This window comes from Cupressus sempervirens, chromosome 3, assembly GCF_028749045.1.
Source record: "Cupressus sempervirens isolate cs-2001-9-10 chromosome 3, ASM2874904v1, whole genome shotgun sequence".
In the NCBI taxonomy this organism is placed as follows: domain Eukaryota; kingdom Viridiplantae; phylum Streptophyta; class Pinopsida; order Cupressales; family Cupressaceae; genus Cupressus; species Cupressus sempervirens.
The window spans coordinates 457,537,747-457,559,441 of NC_143120.1; the positions used below are offsets into that span (position 1 = coordinate 457,537,747).

The following is a 21,695-nucleotide window of genomic DNA, read 5'->3' on the forward strand; positions in this document are numbered from 1 at the left end:
TATAACCTGCTTTATTTTCCACTCATCTCTAATTTAACCCTTCATTAGTAATCTAATTTGTTATAGATGGTTTGGTATTTGTAGTTGTCTATTCTAATATTAGCAATCACCATCAACCTAGACATTGTGCATGAAGTACCGGAAGGACACGTTGGCACCTATTGGAGGGGTGGTGCTCTTTTGAAAACAATCACTTGTCCAGGTACATATTACAACTGTTCCTTTCTTGAAAGTGATTTTATTTCTCTATCTAATTTTTTCTATGTCAATTTAGGTTTCCATCTTAACATCCCGTTGACTCGGTATGAACCAATTCAAGTTGCCATTCAAACAGATAAGGTAATTTTTTTCCCTCAACTATCACTCTTCAAGGCAATACAAATTAAAGGCAAATTAAGAAAGAATCACTAGTTTCAAAGTAGCAGAATCTTTTAATAGTGTCATTATGAGATTGTGAAGAAAAATCAATAAGTATAATGAATAATAGTTTCATTTCTCATATTCTCACATTAAATTCAACTCGGAACTGACATATAAGAGAGATAAAGAGATATACTTAATTTCAAAAGAAAAATTACCTAACAAGTGGGCAGAAGAAAGAAAAGGAGAAAAAGGGCAATGGGGTTCAGATTGAAACACTCATCAATTGATCATGGTATCACTTTGAGGTATATCATTGAAAGAATTTGGAGAAGTTTATTGTTGTTATAACTTTTATCTCCTTAACTAAGGCTTTTGACACAGTTTTATCTTAGCGTTGCAACACTTATAAACCAATTCAACACTTTATAACTCAGCCATAAACATCGATAAACAACAAATACAATGCATAAAATTAAAGCATACATCAAAACAGAATTCATAACACCATGATTAGTTCTTGAGGAAACTTTAGCCAAGGGAAAACCCTGGTGGGAATTAAACCCACAAGATAATGCACTAATCTGAAAGTATCTTTATTGGAGATTTGGCCCTCTTAGGAGTTGGTACATAGCATTTAGTACATTGACCCCTGTTTAAGGACAAGGCCTTGTTAGCAACCCTATTAGGAGTTGAGAACAAAAAGGGAGCACACTTGCTCAAGAGTGAAGGCTAATACACCTTATGGACTCATTGTCCAATACAAAAGAAGTATTATAATAAAGATGAATTGTACATGACATAATAATGTCTGATTCCATTGTAGTTCACATCTGCTCTGATCCAGCATCAAGGCTTGCACATAGCATCATATATCTCAGACTCATATATCACACACATCTATGCTCACATACCAAATAAGTCTTTCCTTTATACCCTTAAGAATAATTAATTCAGTTTGCTTATTTAACACTTTACATTACGTGTCCACTCAAATACCAATATACAAAATTGGACCATGCTATCCAAGAGTTAGGCTCTTGGATGTTGTCCCTCCATTGCTGAGCAATTGAATTGTCAAAACAATTTAATTAGCTAAGCCAAATTATCTGATCCGATAAACTGTCCTGTAACTCTGCCATATTGGACCTGTTTTGCTTTGCATCACCAAAATGCATACTATTTACCATATAAACACTAGCGATCATACTAGAAGCTCACACACACTATATATACCATGTTCCCAAAGTTGTAGCCTCATCTGATTACTTTGTTGTCGTCACTGACCAAAACTGTTTGACTGTATCCTGTATACCTTCTCTGGACTTGGGCATTTTTTGCATTCAAGCCTTAAAAAAACTGATTTTTATACCAAGTGACTATGCAACTGAGATATGTTGCCATCAATGCCAACATCTGAACATTCACATGCCGACAAATAAGCCCAAAAAAAGTTCAGAGAAAGAGGTTTGTATGTTGTGCATAGCAGGGATTTTGGAAATTAAAAATCACTTTAGTTTAGACTACAAAGCATACAATGACATCAAGGTCAATTACTGAAGTAATTTACCAGCAACTTCTTTTCAAGATTTATTCCATGAAGATTGGGTGGAGAGAATGGGGGAGCTCATTATTAAACTGAATTGCAGAAGATCAGCACTTCAAATGCAAAACTAGAAGCGTCCGTTGTCCCATGGGATATTTTTGGCCTTGTGGATAATAAAACAAAATCTGTTCTATTCAAAACACCATCAAACCCAACACAACTTAAAGACCATAACAGTGTCACCGAAAATCTGCTAATGAACATTTTAGTCATTATAGTTTTCAGTAAAATAAGCCAATTTAGGGAAAAGAACATTTAATGTATATATATAAACTTCACCATTTTTAGATTACCTTTTAGAGTATTTATTGTTATTTTATGGTTACATATCACACAAAAGAGAAAATTCATATAGACCACTCAAAAAGACATACCTTTTGTCATTGTTTCAGAGGTCTTTTGGTTGACCAAAAGAAAGATAAGTTTTTCAAACTCAAAGCATCAAAGTGAACTGTCAAAATTTTAAGGTTTCATTGAATGGATTTCCAAGAATGGAATAGACTACTTTGTTAGAGTCACCACTAAAAGCCAACTCTCAAAAATACTACTTTTAGAGCATGTTGTTTTTCATTGGTGTAATTTTTGACGATGCCTTTTTTTTTGGTGCTATTTGAAATCATTGTTTATGAGGAAATAGACATTTTGAGTAGTTTACTTATAGTGGCTATTTGTAAACTAGCTAATTTTTTTAGATGAATTTCTTGAGAATCTATCCTTAGGTTGATAGTTATCGATATCGATATCTAATTGATGTTGCCTAGACTTAAGGTTTGGTATTTAAGGGTAAAATTTTGATAAAAAGCTTTGCATGCTAGCTGAATATTCTTAGAGTAGAAGTTGCACTTGGATTTAATATTTACATTCATGCAAAGCATTGTAAAAACTTATAAATAAGTGCTTTGGACACTTAGATTGGATCATTAGGATTTGATCAATTTATAAAACATTAGTCACCTTATTATAAAATTAAGGTTACTTTTTTGGCACTGTAAATTAAATTATTTCTTAGCGAAAAAGGGGGCATGAGAATGATTTACTGACCACTAGTTTGCAAAAGAAAACCTAGAAATAGATCTTCGTATTACCAACAAAACTGTGTACAAAAAACGCTCAACTTAGATAAGTTCATGAAATTAGAGAATGAATGCAGTCAGTATTTGGTATTATAATTTATTACTTTTTATTCTATTATACATCATTTCATAGCTAGCATTTCAAGTACTATATGCATAGTATATTGCATCACCATCCTCATATTGAAGCCTTTTTCTTCCCCGTCCCCAAAACCCATCCCAACATAGCAACATCCCCCAGTGCCTGTGTTACACTGATATAATTTAACTATATTAAAAATTCAACCCTAACTTCCATCATTGTCCACTTATCATCCAAAAGAGTAATGAAATGGTAATGGTTTATGATTTATCAGAGTTGTAAGAACAAATGTCAACTGTATTGCTGAAATGATTATTGGCATGAAATCGGAAAGTGATTATGAATTGTCTAGTGAAACTTTCATATTTGAGAAATTCATTTTGTATCTTAATCTCTTATTGTTTTGGCCAACAGGTAACAAACATACCATGTGGTACAAAGGGTGGTGTAATGATCTACTTTGAGAAGATTGAGGTGTGCATGATGATATAATATTTAATGTACTGTACTGGTTGTGGCTTCTATCATGCAGCAAAGAACATCCATTCTCAAAATACAGGAGAAATCATAAGCCAACTCTGTAGCATAGACAAGTACCCAATTTGTGTTATCTTAAAAATTGTGAACTGTGCACTAAACACATGGGAAAGAGTCTTGAATTTGCATCGATTGGCTTATTTCTCCCTTTATAAAAAATGTACATATCAGTATTAAATATCCATATTTGTTTATTCTTCATTTAAAGAAATGGCATGAATTTATGCAGGTAGTGAACCGTCTTCAAAAGGAATATGTTTATGAGATACTGATAAATTACGGTTTGAAATATGACAAGACTTGGATATATGACAAAATTCATCATGAAATAAATCAATTTTGCAGTTCACACACTTTGCAGGAAGTATATACAGACATGTTTGACCAGGCAAGTTCTGGCTTTGATTGTAATTCATTATACATAAATCTCAGTTCAGAAGAATGCATTTTTTATTTTAGTTGGCTAATACAATATGTTTTTAGATAGAATCAGTATTGAATACTCAACACTTGTTGGATAACAATCTATGCAGATTGATGAGAAAATGAAAGAAGCAATTCAGGCTGATTGTCTACGTTATGCCCCTGGCATTGAGATTATTAGTGTGAGGGTAACAAAACCAACGATTCCAGACATCATTGCTCATAATTATGAACAAATGGAACAGGAACGCACAAAGGTACGAATTCTAAAGAAACTAAATGAATTGGCAGAGTTTTAGCTCATCAACTTTTCTCTCCTTCAAAGTTTTTGCATTAATGAATTTACTAAAGATTGATCCAAAATCCTAATTTAGTTTTTTCGAGCTTTTATCAATCTAAGTTTATTGCTCACACAGATAAGAAAAATTTATAAGCCCAATCAACAACAATGGTTTGATTGGCCTCAATGATGGGGCAATCTGGCAAAGTGCATAAAAAGATAGTAGGATTGTCAAGTTGTAGGTGACCAATACCAAAAGAAATAAAGAGGATGGCATTAATGTTCCCAGTTGTCCAAAATGGGTCAGTGGTGTCAGGAGTTCTGGTGGCTGGAAACAAAGTACTATTTGTATATGAATCTATGATGCATTGTCGTTAATTGTGTTCTTCTATACAAGAGATAATAACAAGATACAATAATTAAAACATGAACTGGTCTGTAATTTCTCTACAAACAAGCTTAGGAAAATTGAAGGCATTATTTTCACCTATCTTCAACTACTTGAATTTACTCAAATAACAGTGGTCTTTAGAATGTGTGGTGTCATAGATTTTGTATAGACAGTGTACATGACTTACATAACTGAAACCCCAAGGTCATAGTGATAGGATATAAAATAAATGCATAGTGAAGACAAAGGGGAAGTGGATTGAAAAACAACTCCATATGCCTACAGAGATCAAGAAACTTAAGAAAGGAAATCAGAAACTAGAGCTACAACTTCAAGAGGATAACAAATCTTTTATAGAGTTAGTACAAGGCCATGATGAATCTGAAAAGGAGATCATAGATCTAAAAGTTCAAATTGAAGAAAGGAAAATTATTGCAGAAGAGGTGAGAACCCAATTGAAAGTGAAGGAAAAAGATTGTTAAAGGTTAAAGTTGGAGATTGTTTCCTTGAGAAAGGATATAGAAAAGACATCTTCCAAGTTGAACAAAAGCTTCAAGTTTCATAAGAGTACCCAGATTTTGGATGATATATTAAATGAACAGAGGTCACCAATCAATAAGATAGGACTTGGTTATAAAGATAATTAAATGGTCAATAAAGAAAACTCCAAAAAGGCACCAAAGAAGTTTAAACCAAAGAGTTAAGCTAAAGTCCTACAGAATCCCATCAAAAAAGAAAGCAACACAAAGAAAAATCAAGTCCTACAGAAGATCTTCGCTCCTCCAAAGGTTAACAAAAACAAGTTCAGAGAAATCCTTCCGAACAAGACAAATATAATGAGGTTTGAAAGTTTCTTTTGTGCTTATTGTTTTTCATGCAATTGGTTTGGTCACAAGGCAAGACATTTCAGAGTGCATGTAAATTATTTATGGTTGGAAAAAAAATAAAAGTTTCTTATGGATGAACAAGTGGAACATAACTCATTTGCTCCTCTGGTAGATTATAATGCCATTTGCTACAAATGTTACAACTATGAGCACAAAGTGAGAATTTGTATAAGTTGTCTTACAGGACCCAAACAAAACAAGAAGGATACCATGAACAAATAAAAAGGAAAGTTTACAAAAGAGAGAAGGAAATAAGAGCAAAATAATGAGAAGAGGAAGACTCTATGATTGTGCAAAATGCATTTCATGCACAAATTTGAGGAAAATAACGAATAGAAGGCAACTCAAAATATGAAGTCTTATAGAATATTAGAGAAAGAGAGATATGGTTGGAGAGAAGAATGAGAATACTATTGTAGCAGCAGTGAAAGATTTTTGTTTGATTATGCAGTAAAGACAAGAAAAGAGAATGATATGGTAGTAGCAGACTCCATATAAGAAAGTTACCATATAATGATGTGAAGACGAATTAATTTCAAGATGATAAAAAGCTTAGAAGACTTGAGACAATGAGAGAAAGAAAACATCATGACAAAGATGTTTGTAAGACTAAAGTTGATGAGAGAGATTTTGAATAGCCTGATAGAAGGACGAGAATGATACAAAATGTCTTCTCTTAAAGAGAAGGCTCATATATTTGCAGTTGACATTTTTACCGAATATCTGCGAAAGCAAACAAATTGACAGTGACAGGTTGGATGGTTAAGTTCAAATTCACATATAAAGGAGTTCTTATTGATGTAATTGTGTCATACAAAACGTGGGTGAAAGAATTACATGCATCCCTTTACCATCAATGAAAAGGGGGGACTTATAGAAAGAGGAAGAATCTAGCAAGGGAGAATTATCAGAAAAATGATGCAAGCCGACGTCAAGAGGGTATATTACAAAAAAGGGTAATATTACTAGGACATCCCTTTTCCATTGATGTCAAAGGAGGAGAGTTATAGCAAGGCGGGGCACTAGAGAAAGGGAGAGCATTATGTTCATGCTACATTCAAAGATGGTTTGATAGATCATAGTATGGTTAATTTCAATGATAAAGGGAGATATTGTTGGAATTATTTCCATTGATGTCAAAAAGCTATTAATGGCTAGCATATTGTCAAGGGAGATTGTTAGATCTACTCATTACTGTAGAAGGTGTATGATGGAGATTGGTGGAGGAGATTATTATTGATGTCAAGGAGTTCATAGATCAGAAATTGCTAAATAATGAAATAGTTGCCATCATTGTCATTGATGTCAATTAAGAACTATGTTAAAGTGCTCTCAAGGAAATTGTTAAAAGCAAATATAAATAGATATGAATCCTCTTTTTTAAGTGGTTGATGATTGATGAATATGTAGTGTTAATGAGCTAGTATGGCAGCAATTATATAATTATTGTTAAATAAAAGCAGCTACCAGCCAAACTCCATTATGTTGTCTTTTTCCTTGTTTGTGAGATGCAAGACAAATGTAAGGATATATTTCTCATCCTGGCCAATCACTTCATTAAATTACATGTTAATGTTGAAGATTTAACGTTTGCCCCTTGTTTATAAGATATATCAGTGCTGATCAATTCCCATCAACCTGACACCCATGATAAAGTTTATAGAAATTATAATGGCAGAAAAAGAAAGCTCATTTTAACTCTAACGAGGCAATTAAAAAAAAAGAAATAATTCCTTTACACTGCAACCATATTAGACAAAAAAAGGTAGTGATTAATTTTAAAGGCAGTGATAAAGGTTAAATATAAGGCTGTGAATTGTGTGGAGATTTATTAACTAGAACATATAATCGTAAAAATAGAAGATATAATGGGGAATAAAAGACGTAATGTTTAGTACGATCAACAAAGAGTAGCTCTCTTGACCACAACCTCAAAAATAAATAGTGTACCGGGTTGGTTAAGAACTTAAGACTACCAACTGCTAGTACCTACCAACTACCAGCCACACATAGCTTGGAAAGTAATCTGTTTAGTTACAAAATATATCAAAATTTATTTAACCAACTATAGCTATTATTTTGCTGACTCCATCCCCCCACCTCCCCCCCAAAAAAGAGTTGGTTTACAAACATCTAAGACAAAATGGGAGCTGGACACAAAAAATTAAAAAAAACACATCTACTGATGGGGGTAAGAAGATGTCCCTAGATGTATAGAGGATGTTGGAGTAGAAGCCTAAGAGTTCTGCTGCTGAAGGTGCTGAATGTGTTGTTCAGCCACCAACTCTCACTATCAGGCTGCTTTTACCATGCAGGCAGTATCCATCAAATACTTCTTGCTCTTCTCAACTTTCTATTTTGTTGCCAACAACTTGCCATCCCTTGCTGCTAACTGCCGGGCCTGTTCACCAATCTAGGTGGCCTTCTCTATCAACTAGATGGTTCTCTCTACAAATCGCCAATCATTCCTAGCCAACTGGTTGCCCCTTTTAACGTCTATCTTCTCCAGAGCTAGAACTTGATTCTGCTTTTGAGCTCCTGCAATTTCTAGATCTGCTTTCTCAACTCTTTTCTAGCATCCTTGGCCTGGTAAAAGGCCCCTATCCCACGAATAAATGGATTCCTTCATTAAAGCCTCATGCCTACAATAGTTGAGGAATAGGTTGCAGAAGCACAACTCCATGCCATGGAGTGCTCTCAATGCTCTACCATGCTGCCCCCCAACTGTTGACAGTGGAGGATGCCAAGCATCCAACATCTCTCGTGTCTCCATGCATGGCCATCCTTAGGAAATTAAGCACTTGAAAAACTCCCCTTGCAATTCAACTTACATGAAAGCAAGAATGTGCTCAATCTTATGTGCTACAAGAAGATCATGGCCAATATCCAAGTCTTGCACAATGCCCCCCACTATATCCCTGAAAGTAGTTGTTCCCCTCAGTTAGCTGATGTATCACTAGATTGTGTTAAAAAGATCATAAGGGTCTGCCCCACCCAACCCAGGAATAACCTCATCCTAGTCAATGGATGGAGAATCATCTCCTCCTGCAGGTGTGTTTGATGATTGCATAGCGTCAACAAGTGTCTCTGGGACTGTAGGTGGATAGGCTTCACTAATGGTTGTGTTGGTCTCCTCCACAAATATCAGCTCTAGAAGTGGGGTAACTGGCTGCTCCCCCTGCTAAATACCCACTACTACGGTAATTATTGACTCCTGCATCCCCACATTCTCTCGTCTCTCAATAGTCTCCAAAAATAGGCCGGATGTTCCATTGGAGGAGCATCTAGTAGTACATCCATCATTTTTAGCCAACTATCAATGGTCTCTGTGTCCTCTCCTAGACAACAGTGCCAAATGTTTACAGCAAGAGGGTTATGTTACTTAACATACAAAGTGAATGAGAATGTAACTTGCAACATGTGGAAAATTAAGTACAAATACAGTTTCTAGTAAGATAGAGCATGTATTCCATTCGAATAATATGCAATAAGTACAATCAACAAGGAGATAGCTCTCCCAACTACAATTGACAACAAAAAAATAGTGTGCCGGTCAAGACTACCAACTGCCAGTAATTGCCAACTATCAAGCACACATAGTCGGAAACTAATCTTTTCAATTACAAAATATGATATTATTTATTTAGCCGAGTATAACTATTATTTTTGCAGACCGAACAGGAGTTTAACAATGATTATTATTCAAAATCAAGTAGATGTGAAGAAGAATTGCAAGCAGATGTAAAACAGAATTACAATGGTACATTTGAGAAGACTTATGGTATTTATGAAGTAGAATTTTTATAGGATATATGTAGTGCTGATTGTTAAAGATAAACCTTATACACCAACAGGGAAAGAAGTTTATACATACAGATTTGAGTAAGGCAGATTTGTAGAAGAAAATAAGAGTCAGATTTGTATGTGAAGGAAAGCACATGAAGAATTGAGAAGAATAGCATATGCAAATTTGTGTGAAAAATATACTGAAGGAAGATTTTGTGTAAAGTTTTACATGAATTTCATCCATTGACAATACATGAGATTAAGAATCTTATAGAAGAGATTAAATTGTCCATCTAGCAACATTTAGAAGGTGGAACCTTGTTTTGGAAGTTGGTACTTTGTAAGAGAGAGATTGGTTTCTCTCACTAAGCCAATGCTTAGTTGTGGGTATTGGTGCCCATGAATTAAGGGAATTGATGCCTATGAATTAAGAGGATTGGTGCCTCTTGTAAGTTACTGCATACAAAGTCCTTAAAGGAGATCTTATAGAAACAATATTTTGCAAACTAGGGAGGGTTTCCACGTAATTGTGTTCTACTTGTTTGCATAGTTGTTGCATCTTATGTGAATGACATTGTGCAATTAATATGCTTATGATATAACTGATCCACGTCCTCCCTCCCTCTCAACATAACTGAGTGCTCTTCAATAATGCCCTTGCTAGATGAAAACCCAATATTTTGGTAAACGCCAATGAACATTCCTCCATTATGCTGGTGAGCATGTACTTGACCCATATGGTGGGGCCAACAATGACATGTTCATGAGGAGACTTGCTTGTGCTAGCACTATGGTGGGATGAAATGTCCACTCTTAACAACTATGAAGTTTGGTTTGCCTACCTAGGACCCTAGTTGAGCCAAGGTTCATATCAATTCCTAGTTCATGTCTAGTTTGCCTATAAGTTCCACTAGGGTTCAAATCAGTTCCTAGTTCGGGTTTGGTTCGCCTATGAATTCAGCCAGGGTTTGAAGCCAAGTCAGCCAGTTTGTCTGGGCCAAACTTAGGGCAAACCAAGCAGATCAAGTGCAAACTAGGTACATTTCCACTACTAAACATTCTATAATTTAGTGTAGGATACAATTATTACAGAATTTGAATAAGATCTTTAAAATTAAAAAAAAATTGCTGGAGTTCGGCTATTTATTACATTAAATTAAACTAGCCCTCAAGTCTTCTTACAATGAAATTTTTATATCCTATTGTTGATAATGACCCATGTTTGATTAATTGTGAGCTCTCTAGAGTGATAAATTATATTTTAAACATTAAACAATATCTTCAATAGGTGAAAGGAGTTGCAAGCTACTTATTTAACACTTGTCAAGTAGGATGTTAATTACAAACAAACAAGCTCTTTGTACAGTGAAAAAGTAATAAGCATTTGATGACTTTGAAAGCAAGAATGTTATTGGTGTAGCTGATCCCATCGACGTTGGCACTATTTGTGAATCAACTAATGCCTTAGATGAAGAGAAAGAAGAAGATGTCAATTTAGATAATCCATCAGATTATTTAAACTTAGCATAAAGTTCTAATTGTTGAAAATCAAAAAAATGATACTTGAACTTGATATTATAATTTTAATATTTTGATGTTGATCTGATCCTATGATTACTAGATTATGGTGTTTTTGTTGTTTTTGTGATTTTATAACATTCTAATCTTAAATCATCTTCTAGGCTGCATGCATATATATATAAAATTCTCACATGTTTCGTACTAACAAACCCACATCCCATTTCAAAATTTTGTTGTACTAGCGAACTAGTTCTTCGAACCCAAACTCAAACCGACAACTTAGTTTAGCAATGGTGGGAGCCATTCACCATTAGTCTAAGCTTTTGGTGTAGCGGTTGGGATATTAAAGCCAAGATATTGAAATCGAGTCATGTGGAGCATGGTAGGCCTATAATGCCCTTGCTGGATGAAAACCCAATATATTGGTTAAACCTATTGGGAATGTTAGCATTATAGTAAATTGAAGCTAATATTGATTAACTTTCATAAGCATATATGTAAATTGTATATATATATATATATATATATAAAATAAACTTATGTTTTGTATATTATCATTAAAAGCTATTACCGATTTAGTCTTAATATACCATCGGTTGTGTTAATCAAATGCCGATTAAGGATATTGATCAGCTATGTCTTTAAGCAATATATCTAGAGACATGACCATGTAGGGTCATGCCCCTACATGGGCATGCCTCTAAGTATTTATATATATGTTGAGTTCAAGACTGCAGATGAATATCAATCACAATGGCAATAGGAGTCTCAGTCAAGAACATACGATCTGAACATAAATATATATCTGCTATAACCTTCGGTCTGCTTTACACCTTAAGTCAATACACAAGAAATCTGCATACAAAAAAATAGGGTTATTGGTCTTAGCACAAGATTATATATATATATATATATATATATATATATATATATATATATCAGAAATTGAGTTAGATATTATTCCAATCATCACATTATTCAGAAAATATAGTTTAGTTATTCTACATCAATATCAATCTACACAATTTACATAGTCTCAAAGCCAAATTGGTAAAGAGATTGCTAAACTAATAAAAGTGACATCATGGAAAACAATGTTAGAGTCGAGGATAGACTTGAAGGAGCAACAAACTTCGTCTCATGAAAAATTTGAATTACAACAATCCTCAAAGAATTGGAATTAGAATCATTCATTGAATCAAATATTTCAATACCTGAAGATGAGGCAAAAAAGCCACTTGGAAAAGGCGAAATAATAAAGCCAAGAAAATCATTGTTGATTTAGTAAAAGATCATAGTCTTTCCTCCATATCAAATCTCAAGAAAGCATTCGAGGTATTCAAAACAATTAAGGATACATTTGAGTTCAACAACTCAAGTAGATTGCTTACATTAAAAAATCAACTTATGAATATAAAAATGAATAAAGGAGAGTCAATCTCATCCTACTTTGGAAGAATTTCCGAAATAAAGAATCAATTGTCTTCTATTGGAAACAAAGTAGAAGATCAAGAATTATCAATAATAGCACTTAGAGGATTACCTATATCCTAGGAAGCATTCATCCAAGTGGTCAGCAGATCGTCAATACCAGCTTTTGATCAACTTAAAAATGATTGCACCTCAAAACAATCAAGACTAATTTCTAGAGGGATCATTTCAAATCAAGAGGGAGAAAATCAAGCTCTCTTTTCAATCTCTAATAAAAGAGGGAAGAAGAGAAAATTCAAAGGAAAGAAAAATGATAAACGAAAAGGAAACAATAATTACAAAAGAAATGACTTCTCCAAAGTTCAATGTTATATGTGTGAGAAATTCGGATATACCTTCAGAAATTGCCAGCAGAAAATTGTAGCTTCCTTAGCTGAAACAAAAAAGGAAGAAGATCTATTATTCTACTCAGCTCTATCAAGTGAGATGAAATCCAACGAAAATGTATGGATAATAGACAATGGTGCATCCTGTCACATAACAAGATTCCGAGATAAGTTTGAAACTTTTGGAAGTTATACCACTGAAGGAGTCATTATTGGAGATAACTCCAACTATCTAGTAAAAGGAATTGGGACCTGTTCTATACAACTAAAAATTGGGGTTACTCTAAACTTGAAAGATGTTCTTTCTGTACCTGGCATAAAAAGGAATCTAGTATCCATCTCTGGACTTGCTAATGAAGGGTATTAAGTCACCTTTAATGAAGACAAAGTTTTATTCTGGCCTAAAAATACTAACCTTAAGAATGCTATCACCATAGGGATTAGAGATGGAACCCTATATAAATTGTGTAACATTCAAAAGCAAGCCCTAAGTCACGAAGTGACAAATCCTAATGAAATATGGCATAGAAGGCTTGGACATATTGGATTCAGTACACTACCAAATGTAGAAAAAATCACCACTGGAACAACTAACCAAAATTCAAATCAATAGGCATTTGTAAAGGATCTGCTCTTGGAAAGAATGTAAAAAGACCTTTTCCTCCTAGTGAACACAAGTCTAAATCAGTTCTCGAACTAGTCCACACTGATTTATGTGGACCTATGCCAACACTTTCTCTAGGAGGATTCTCATACTACATAATCTTTATTGATGATTTTTCCAGGAAAACTTGGATTTATTTTCTAAAGGTCAAAGAGTCAAATGAGGTTCTATTCAAATTTAAAGAGTTCAAAGCAATTGTGGAAAACCAAACATCAAAAAGAATAAAAACTCTAAGATCAGACAATGGGGATGAATATAGCTCTGAAAATTTTAGGACTTCTACACCTCTGTTAGGATTAAGAGGGAGTATATTGTATCTTGTAATGCTCAACACAATGGGGTGGTAGAAAGAAAAAAATAGAACCATTGTTGAAGCAACAAAAGCCATGCAGCATGATCAAAATTTACACTTCTCATTCTGGGCGGAGGCCACTAATACTGTTGTATATATTCAAAACAGATGCCCACACTCAATCCTAGAAAACATAACTCTTGAAGAAGTCTTTACAAGAATTAAACTTGAGCTAAGTCATCTCAGAATATTTGGTTGCCCCATTTACATTCACTTACCTAAAGAAAAGAGAACCAAGTTAGAACCATCCGAAAATAAAGGAATTAGTAAAAACTCCAAAGGGTATAGTGTCTATAAACCTAGGCAGAGATCAATTGAAATTAGCAGAGATGTCAAATTTGAAGAAAACACTGCTTTAAAACTATCCACTAGTATAGAAGATGAGCCCATCACAGAATTAGATGAAAATCTGCAAATTGAAAATTAGAGGGAGAACATATCAGAAGAGAATGAACTACTATTGGACACTAAAAAAAGAGACATTTCTAATATCAAGAAAAATCCTTTATGGACAAGGAAAATGATTAAAGAAAATAATGTTGAACCGGATGAAATCTCTAGAGAGCAAGAAAACCAAAAATAAATCTTGTTATACTACACTAGTAACTGAGCTTACAAAATTTAAACCATCAACTGTTGAAGAAGCCCTGTCTTGTCAAGCATGGAAAGATGCAATGGTCGAAGAATACCAATCCATATTATAAAATGATGTTTGAGATAATGTACCTAGGCCAAAAGACAAATAAGTTGTTTCATCAAAGTGGTTATACAAAATCAAATATGCTTCAGATGGTAGTATTGAAAAACATAAAGCAAGGTTTGTTGCTTGAGGTTTTTCCCAAAAGGAAGGTATTGATTATGAGAAAACCTTTGCTCCAATTGCTCGATACACTTCAGTAAGGACAATTATTGCAATTGTAGCATCCAAAGGATGGAAAATATTTCAAATAGATGTTAAGACTGCATTTCTAAATGAAGTCATTAATGAAGAAGTATATATCAAACAACCTGAAGGTTTTGTTATAAAAAGATAATGAAATGGTCACCCCTGAATGTCCCAAAAAACTAAACCAAATTGCTGAAAGGACAAACAGTTTGCATTCAACCTCTTATTTCTCCGTTTAATGTTTTAAACTCCTTATAACTCCGGAAATCAAACGTTTATTTGTTTGTTGTGTTTTGTGCATGGAATTGGTATCATACAACATAAACAAGAAAGAAACTACAATAATATGCAAAGTGGAAATGAACTGCTGCCAATAAAATGTTATTTTCAGAATTCATAAAACCAAATACATGGCAGATTTATCAACTCACTAATTACTTCAGCATTATTGACATAATACTCCAGCCCATGCTTTCGAACTTGCTGCTACAGTGCCGCGTGAATAGTGTCGTGTGAATAGTGCCGTGTGAATAGTGTTGTGTGAATAGTGCCGCATGAACAGTGCTGCTACAGTACTTTGTCCTTCAATCAGTCCACTACCTTCGTAATATCATTCCCTCAAAGTGGCATAAGCGTCGGACAAGTAGTGAAGAAGATATGAGCAAAACACCAAATCTGCCTGTAGCTGGAAATGTAACTAAACTGCCTGATAATGAAGTCGATAACAAAGAATTCCAAAGGCCAAACCCCAAGGGAATGACGTCTAGAATGTTACAAGAGAGGATAAACGTCCTCAAATGCCAAGAACGGAACTGCAACTCACACACCAATTTCTTCTCATATTCAACCTGTCTTAATGATGCCACAAATGCTTCCTTTTATTCTATTTCCAAGGGTCCGCTCAACTCATATTGGCAATGTGGGATAAAAGATGTGTAATATATAAAACATATATTAAAATACCCCTTATGTCTCCCTTGGGTACACATCCCCATAAAATAAATATTAAAGTAACACTTTAATATTTTACAATTAAATTAGACGTTACTTTAATAAAATTTCAGGCATTAAAATGTATTAGCAATCGGACTCCAAATAATGCGAGTGATAGCTCATCGGAAAGCTCTCACCGAGGAGTATCAAATCCAATCACCAAAATTGACCTGCACTGTGTCCTGCCGACTTACTAAAAATAGTAAGTATGCCTGAAACTGAGTAAATCAACTTCGTTTTGACCCAAACTGGAAATGACTAAGCCAAAACACTCCAGGATCCCATTAAACCCTTCGTTAGCCCTCAGGACCATGTAGAACAAGGCTAACGCACACACACTTGGTCAACTGCTAAAATGGGGACATTACAGATAAGAATTTGTATGTATGTAAACTAAAGAAAGCTCTTTATGGCCTCAAACAAGCACCACAAGCTTGGTATTAAAGGATAGATAGCGACCTCTCCAAACTAGGATACTCCAAAAATGAAGTTGATCCTAACATATATTTCAAAATATCTAATGGTGACACGTTAATACTTGTTTTATATGTTGATGACCTATTGATAATAGGTGAAAATCACTTAATTGAAAGATGCAAACAAGATCTTATAGCTGAATTTTAAATGAAGGATCTAGGCCTACTACACTGTTTTTTGGGTCTAGAAGTATGTCAAAAGAAAGATCACGTTCTTCTAAATCAAGGGAAGTACACCCATGACATCTTGAGTAGATTTGGGATGATGGACAACAAGCCTATAGCTACTCCGATGGAAACAAATATACACAAGCCAAAAAAAGAAGCTGTGAATTCAGAGTGTATTAACCCCACTCTCTACAGACATTATTGGATCACTTATGTATCTAGTAAATACTAGGCCTCATATCTGCTATGCCACCAATGTCTTAAGTCACTTCATGTGTGAACCAAAAAAGATTGATTTGATGGCTGCTAAACATATCTTATAATGTCCCCATCTTTTTAGCCTCTCAGTGGAGTTCTTAGCCTTTACATTCTCTGAAGGCTAAGTGGACAAATAAGGAGAAATTGATCAAATTAGTTTCTTATAAAGTCATTAAATAAATTAAAATTAAATGGTGACTTTATAATTGATTAATTTAATTAAAAGTGACTAAAGTTAATTAAATTAATTAAAAGAATCTCTTTGGCTGTATTCATTTTTGTTCGGACACTTTTGTGTGCTCCTGCTAGTGTTTGCTTCACTGTTGTAATCCTTTTAGTCCCATAGACCTCTTTTTGGTCTTTTGTTGGACATTAATATCATTATCTTATCTAGAAGGAAGAATTAAATATTATTTTATTTCTTCTAGAAAGAGGTCCGTCTATTGGAGAAAAGGAATAAATAGGGAGGGCAGCCTCATTGTTGAGCATTGAATGTGTTGCTTTCTACTCATCCGGATAACTTGTGGAGCCAAGGGTTTTTGCAGTTGCTACATTGATCATTGGGAATGAACACTCCCATCAATTTGCATAACTAAGATGGTGAAATATCTTCTGAAGGGTTGCGGGTGTTGGAGAAAACAAATCAGTCTTTTCATTGTGCCAAATTTGTGGCCTAGAGCTAGATTTGTGGAGTAAGATTGTAGGAATAAGCTGGATATTGTTACAGTACATAATTGCTACAGTGATGCTGCTACAATGTCGTCTCTATAGTAACTTGCTATAGTAAAAATCCAAATTTCCTTAAGTAGTTTTCCAGGTTCCTATCTATTTCATTTGTATTGCATGGAGGAAAGATTTGAATATTTTAGGGCATGTGTAACAATTTAGAAGTCATTTGTAATCTGATTTCTATCAGAGTTTTACATCAAAATTTGTTTCCCTAATGTCTTATTGATGTAGATGCATATTTTCTCATTTATTGTCAATGCTCTATGTTTCAAAAAAAATACAAAAAACATTTGTTGTTAGTCATTTGGAGTTTGCAAGCATATCTTTTTTAATTTGGCATTTAAAAAGAAATCAGAATTTAGATCTGCAATATATATCCCTTGTGTGCAAAGTGTTTGACAAAATTCTCAGGTTAGCAATCACGAAATAAAAATCAGAATTGCACAGGATATTACAGTGGTATAAGAGCTTGCTTGCGAAGTGTTTGACAAAATGTCAAACAACTGGATTATAAAAGAATTTGGTGTTTGTTGAAGTTATAACCAGTTGAGGTTATTACATTGGTATTAGAGCTTTGATCTTGCCATCCTGGAGGGTTGAGGCTTCATATGTAGCCACAACAGTGAGTTTACACTTGTAGGAGATTAGAACAAGAGCAAAATCAGTTTGAGGATATACTCGTAGAAGAAATGGGTGACAAAGGAGGAGAAGAGATGGTAAGAAACAAAGGAAAAGATGGTGGAGACAATGAAGGAAGAGAAGCACGAGAGTTCTTTAGACATTTGGCAGCGGAGCAGCAACAGATAGCCGAAGCTTTACAAAAACTTACTACAACAATACAGAAGATGAACCCAACAATCAAACAAAACCAAGTCCTAGATGTTGACAGGAGTATAGTACAAAGAGCTTCCTCTTGGACCATTCATAGGCCTACACACCCTACCTTTCTCAGAAATAAACAAGAAGATGATAATGCTGAAGGAGAGGAAACATTTGTAGATCATCTTATGGCAGCGAATGTTGAATGGGAATTGTTGACACCAGAGATTAGGGAACACTTGAGCTTTGACAGATTTCTAAGTCAAAGGAGAGAGCATTACAAGACAAGGCAAGATTGAAGGCCAAGAGACCAAAACAAAGATCTGAAGCATGCAGCCAACAGTATCACATTACCTATGCTTGATGGAAGTGGGAAAGTTGAAGCTCAGTCTTGGATTCATAAGAACCTTTGATCCATGATAAAGGAGAATGACTCTATGTCTACTAGTTCGAATAAGGTATGTAAAAATTTGTATGATGAATTTGATAAACATGCAAATTTGAATCAGGAAAATAGTATGACAGCTTTGGGTGATGATTTGTCTACATCATCCTTACAAGAGGTTTCACAAGAGGTTATGGAAGAGACCGTGGGTGTTGACACTCAACATACCGGTACCATGAATGGAGATTTCATAAACACTTCTGATTTTTATGACATCAGTTATGAAACCTTGCATTCACAAGGGCCAAATGCTATCTTTGAGATGTCACTTGGTAGCACTCAAGAAAGGGGTATTAATGACACAATGCATGATGCAGATTCATGCATTGATGAGTTTGATTCTTCAAATCAGACCTTAGCAAATGAGTTTGAAGATTCAGTTGTTGGCACAGGGCCCTAGGATTGCGAGCTAGAGGAACATGCAGTTGAGTTATCTGTTGAAGGACATAGAAGCAATACCTTGGATGTTGATGTGCGCATGGACGATAGCACACAACATAATGCATCTAATTCAGATTCATTTCAGTCAGGGAGCTTGCTTTGGAAGGGATAGTTACAAAGACCTCATCATTTGATTGAGCCACTTAAGGTGGATATGAAAGTTGATCCTCTACATAGTGGAGCAGCCTCTAGTATTTTGATTACACATGCTAAAGGTAAATCTTAACAATGGCATGATATCATTACTAATTTGTTTGAGGACGATTGTGTTATGCACCACCATTCTCCATATAATGAAAATGTCAACACTATGATAACATCCATTGATGACAGCCTTACACCTATTGGTAAATTGAAAGATATCAATTATACAAGAGTGAGTTTAGCATACTTTGGCATTAAAGAGGTGAAGAAGTTTAAAGAAATGAATGGTGAATGGTTGGAAAAAGCTAAAAATGCTAAATTGTTGGCTGCCAATGCAAGACAACATCTTCAAGAAGTCAAAGGAAAGGTCAAGCTCCTCAACATAGCAAGGAAAAAGAGGATGGATAACATTAGAAGACTCTTATTTCAAATAGAGAATGAATCTAAAAATATACCTGGATTTGATGACAACAATGAAGTTGACGAGTATGGTCAATTAAAGGATTTGGTAAAGATTCCAAACATGAAGGAACAAGAACAATTTGAGGGTTCTTCATGTGCAACTGAAGTTGTTCATAGCTTGGAGACTCGGTTGAAGGTGAAGAAGGATGAGATTATTGCAACATTATCTCATCATGACATGATGCACAAACAAATTAAGGATCATATTTGGGCAGTGCAGAAAAAGTTAGATCCAAAGGGGGAATCAACAACACCCTTGGATAGAGAAACACTTAATGATTTGAGTAGAAAGAAGTTTTGTTTTTATTGCAAAGGGGCGCATGATGCAAACCATGATTGTCCATTAAGGTGTAAGGGGAAGATTGACTGTGTTATGTGGGCTTATAATGAGAATTCTGAATCTGAAAATTTAGATCAGAAATTTGATCAAGAAGGGTTTTAGCTAGCAGGATCAGAACACGAGGAAGAAAGGGCTGAAAGGGAAGAGTCAGTTCAGCTACAGGAAGCACGTCTCACTAACATACAGCGTGAGGGATCCTTTAGGATGTATGGAGTTTTAGTTGGGCAGAAGATAATTACCTTTCTTTATACAGGAGCCACACATAACTTCATTGATGCTTGGTTGGTTAAGAGATGCAACATACAGACGAAGGTCTTTGAGGGTATAAGAGTAAAGGTTACAAATGGCTACACTCTTAGGTGCGACAGGAAGATTTCAGATCTGCCCATGCATTTGAATAACTTTCGAGTTTAATGCAAATTTTTATGTTTTAAATATGGGAGATGCTGATATGGTATTGTGGATGACATGGCTTCATGACATAGATTTTTTTTTAATGCCAATACATGAAGAGCAGCAAAAACATGTTTATCATCTAGACATACAATAGTTGAGGCAGTTTGTGTTAGTTTTTGTGTACAACAAATTGTGGAGGGATTATATTCTACATCTTGATACAGGCTTGGGTATTCTTGGCAAAGAGACCTTGCATGTCAAGGAATTCAAGTGTGAGTTAGGCTCTAGAGAGCTGTTGTACTTAGGACACATCATTAGCACACAGGGAGTATGCATTTTTTTAGACAAGGTCAAGACAACAATTGAGTGGCCTATACTTGAGAGTCTGACACAACTAAGAGGAATTTTGGGCTCATGTGGTTTTTATTGCAGATTAATTAATGGATATTCATGACATGCAACGCCACTTTTTGATCTAACCAAGAAGGGATATCTCAATAACTACATTGCAGGGCAACAAAAGGGATGGTTTAAGTGGATATGTCTTTGTGAGTACTGCTATAATACTACCTACCATCTTTCTATTCAGATGACACCATTTATAGTCTTGTATGGTTATGAGGCACCCAACTTTCTTGATTTGTTGATGAGTGATAGTAAAGTGCCTAGTGTTGGAGCTTTACTGCAAGAAAATCAAAATATCATGAGGGCTCGCAAGGAGAATATTCAGAGAGCACAAAACCAGCAAAAGCAATATGCAGATCAGAAAAGAGTTGAACATTCATTTGAGGTGGGAGACATGGTGTACTTGGTGCTACAACCTTATAGAGAGTTGACGCGAAACAAGAATGGTGCAGGAAAGTTGAAGCCACGATACTATGGACCCTTCATTATCATTAGGCATGTGGGTGAGGTAGCTTATGAGTTGAAGTTACCAGCTGATAGTAAGGTCCATAATGTTTTTCATGTGTCATGCCTCAAGAAGGCGTTAGGACATCGTGTGGTCCCTTTCACAATTCTACCACCCTTAGATGATGAGGGTAAGTTGATTCTGGTACCTGAGGCTATATTGGATGTTAGGGAGAAACAGTTGAGGAGTTAAGTTATCAAGGAATATTTGATCAAATGGAAGGACTTGCCGATTGATGCTACTTGGGAAGGTGAGGAAATTTTGCAGCATTCGGAGTTGACATTGCTTGAGGACTAGCAATTTCAGGAGGGGCGGATTGTAATGCCCTCATCTTTTTAGCCTCTCACTGGAGTTCTTAGCCTTTACATTCTCCGAAGGCTAAGTGGAGAAAGAAGGAGAAATTGATTAAATTAGTTTCTTATAAAGTCATTAAATAAATTAAAATTAAA

At 35.0% G+C, this 21,695-nt stretch overlaps 1 protein-coding gene across 2 annotated transcripts in view; it reads left to right on the plus strand.

The window, feature by feature from the left end:
* Positions 1–21,695, plus strand: part of LOC149567065 (uncharacterized) — a 32,887-nt gene that overhangs the window by 6,381 nt on the left and 4,811 nt on the right. The window contains exons 2-6 of one of the 2 annotated variants that reach the window (XM_089820292.1): positions 85–202; positions 275–339; positions 3,536–3,595; positions 3,888–4,046; positions 4,192–4,338. In XM_089820292.1, coding sequence (XP_089676418.1) covers positions 85–202; positions 275–339; positions 3,536–3,595; positions 3,888–4,046; positions 4,192–4,338 — 549 coding nt within the window. The remainder of the gene's footprint in view (positions 1–84; positions 203–274; positions 340–3,535; positions 3,596–3,887; positions 4,047–4,191; positions 4,339–21,695) is intronic. The other variant, XM_089820293.1, reaches the window with a different exon arrangement.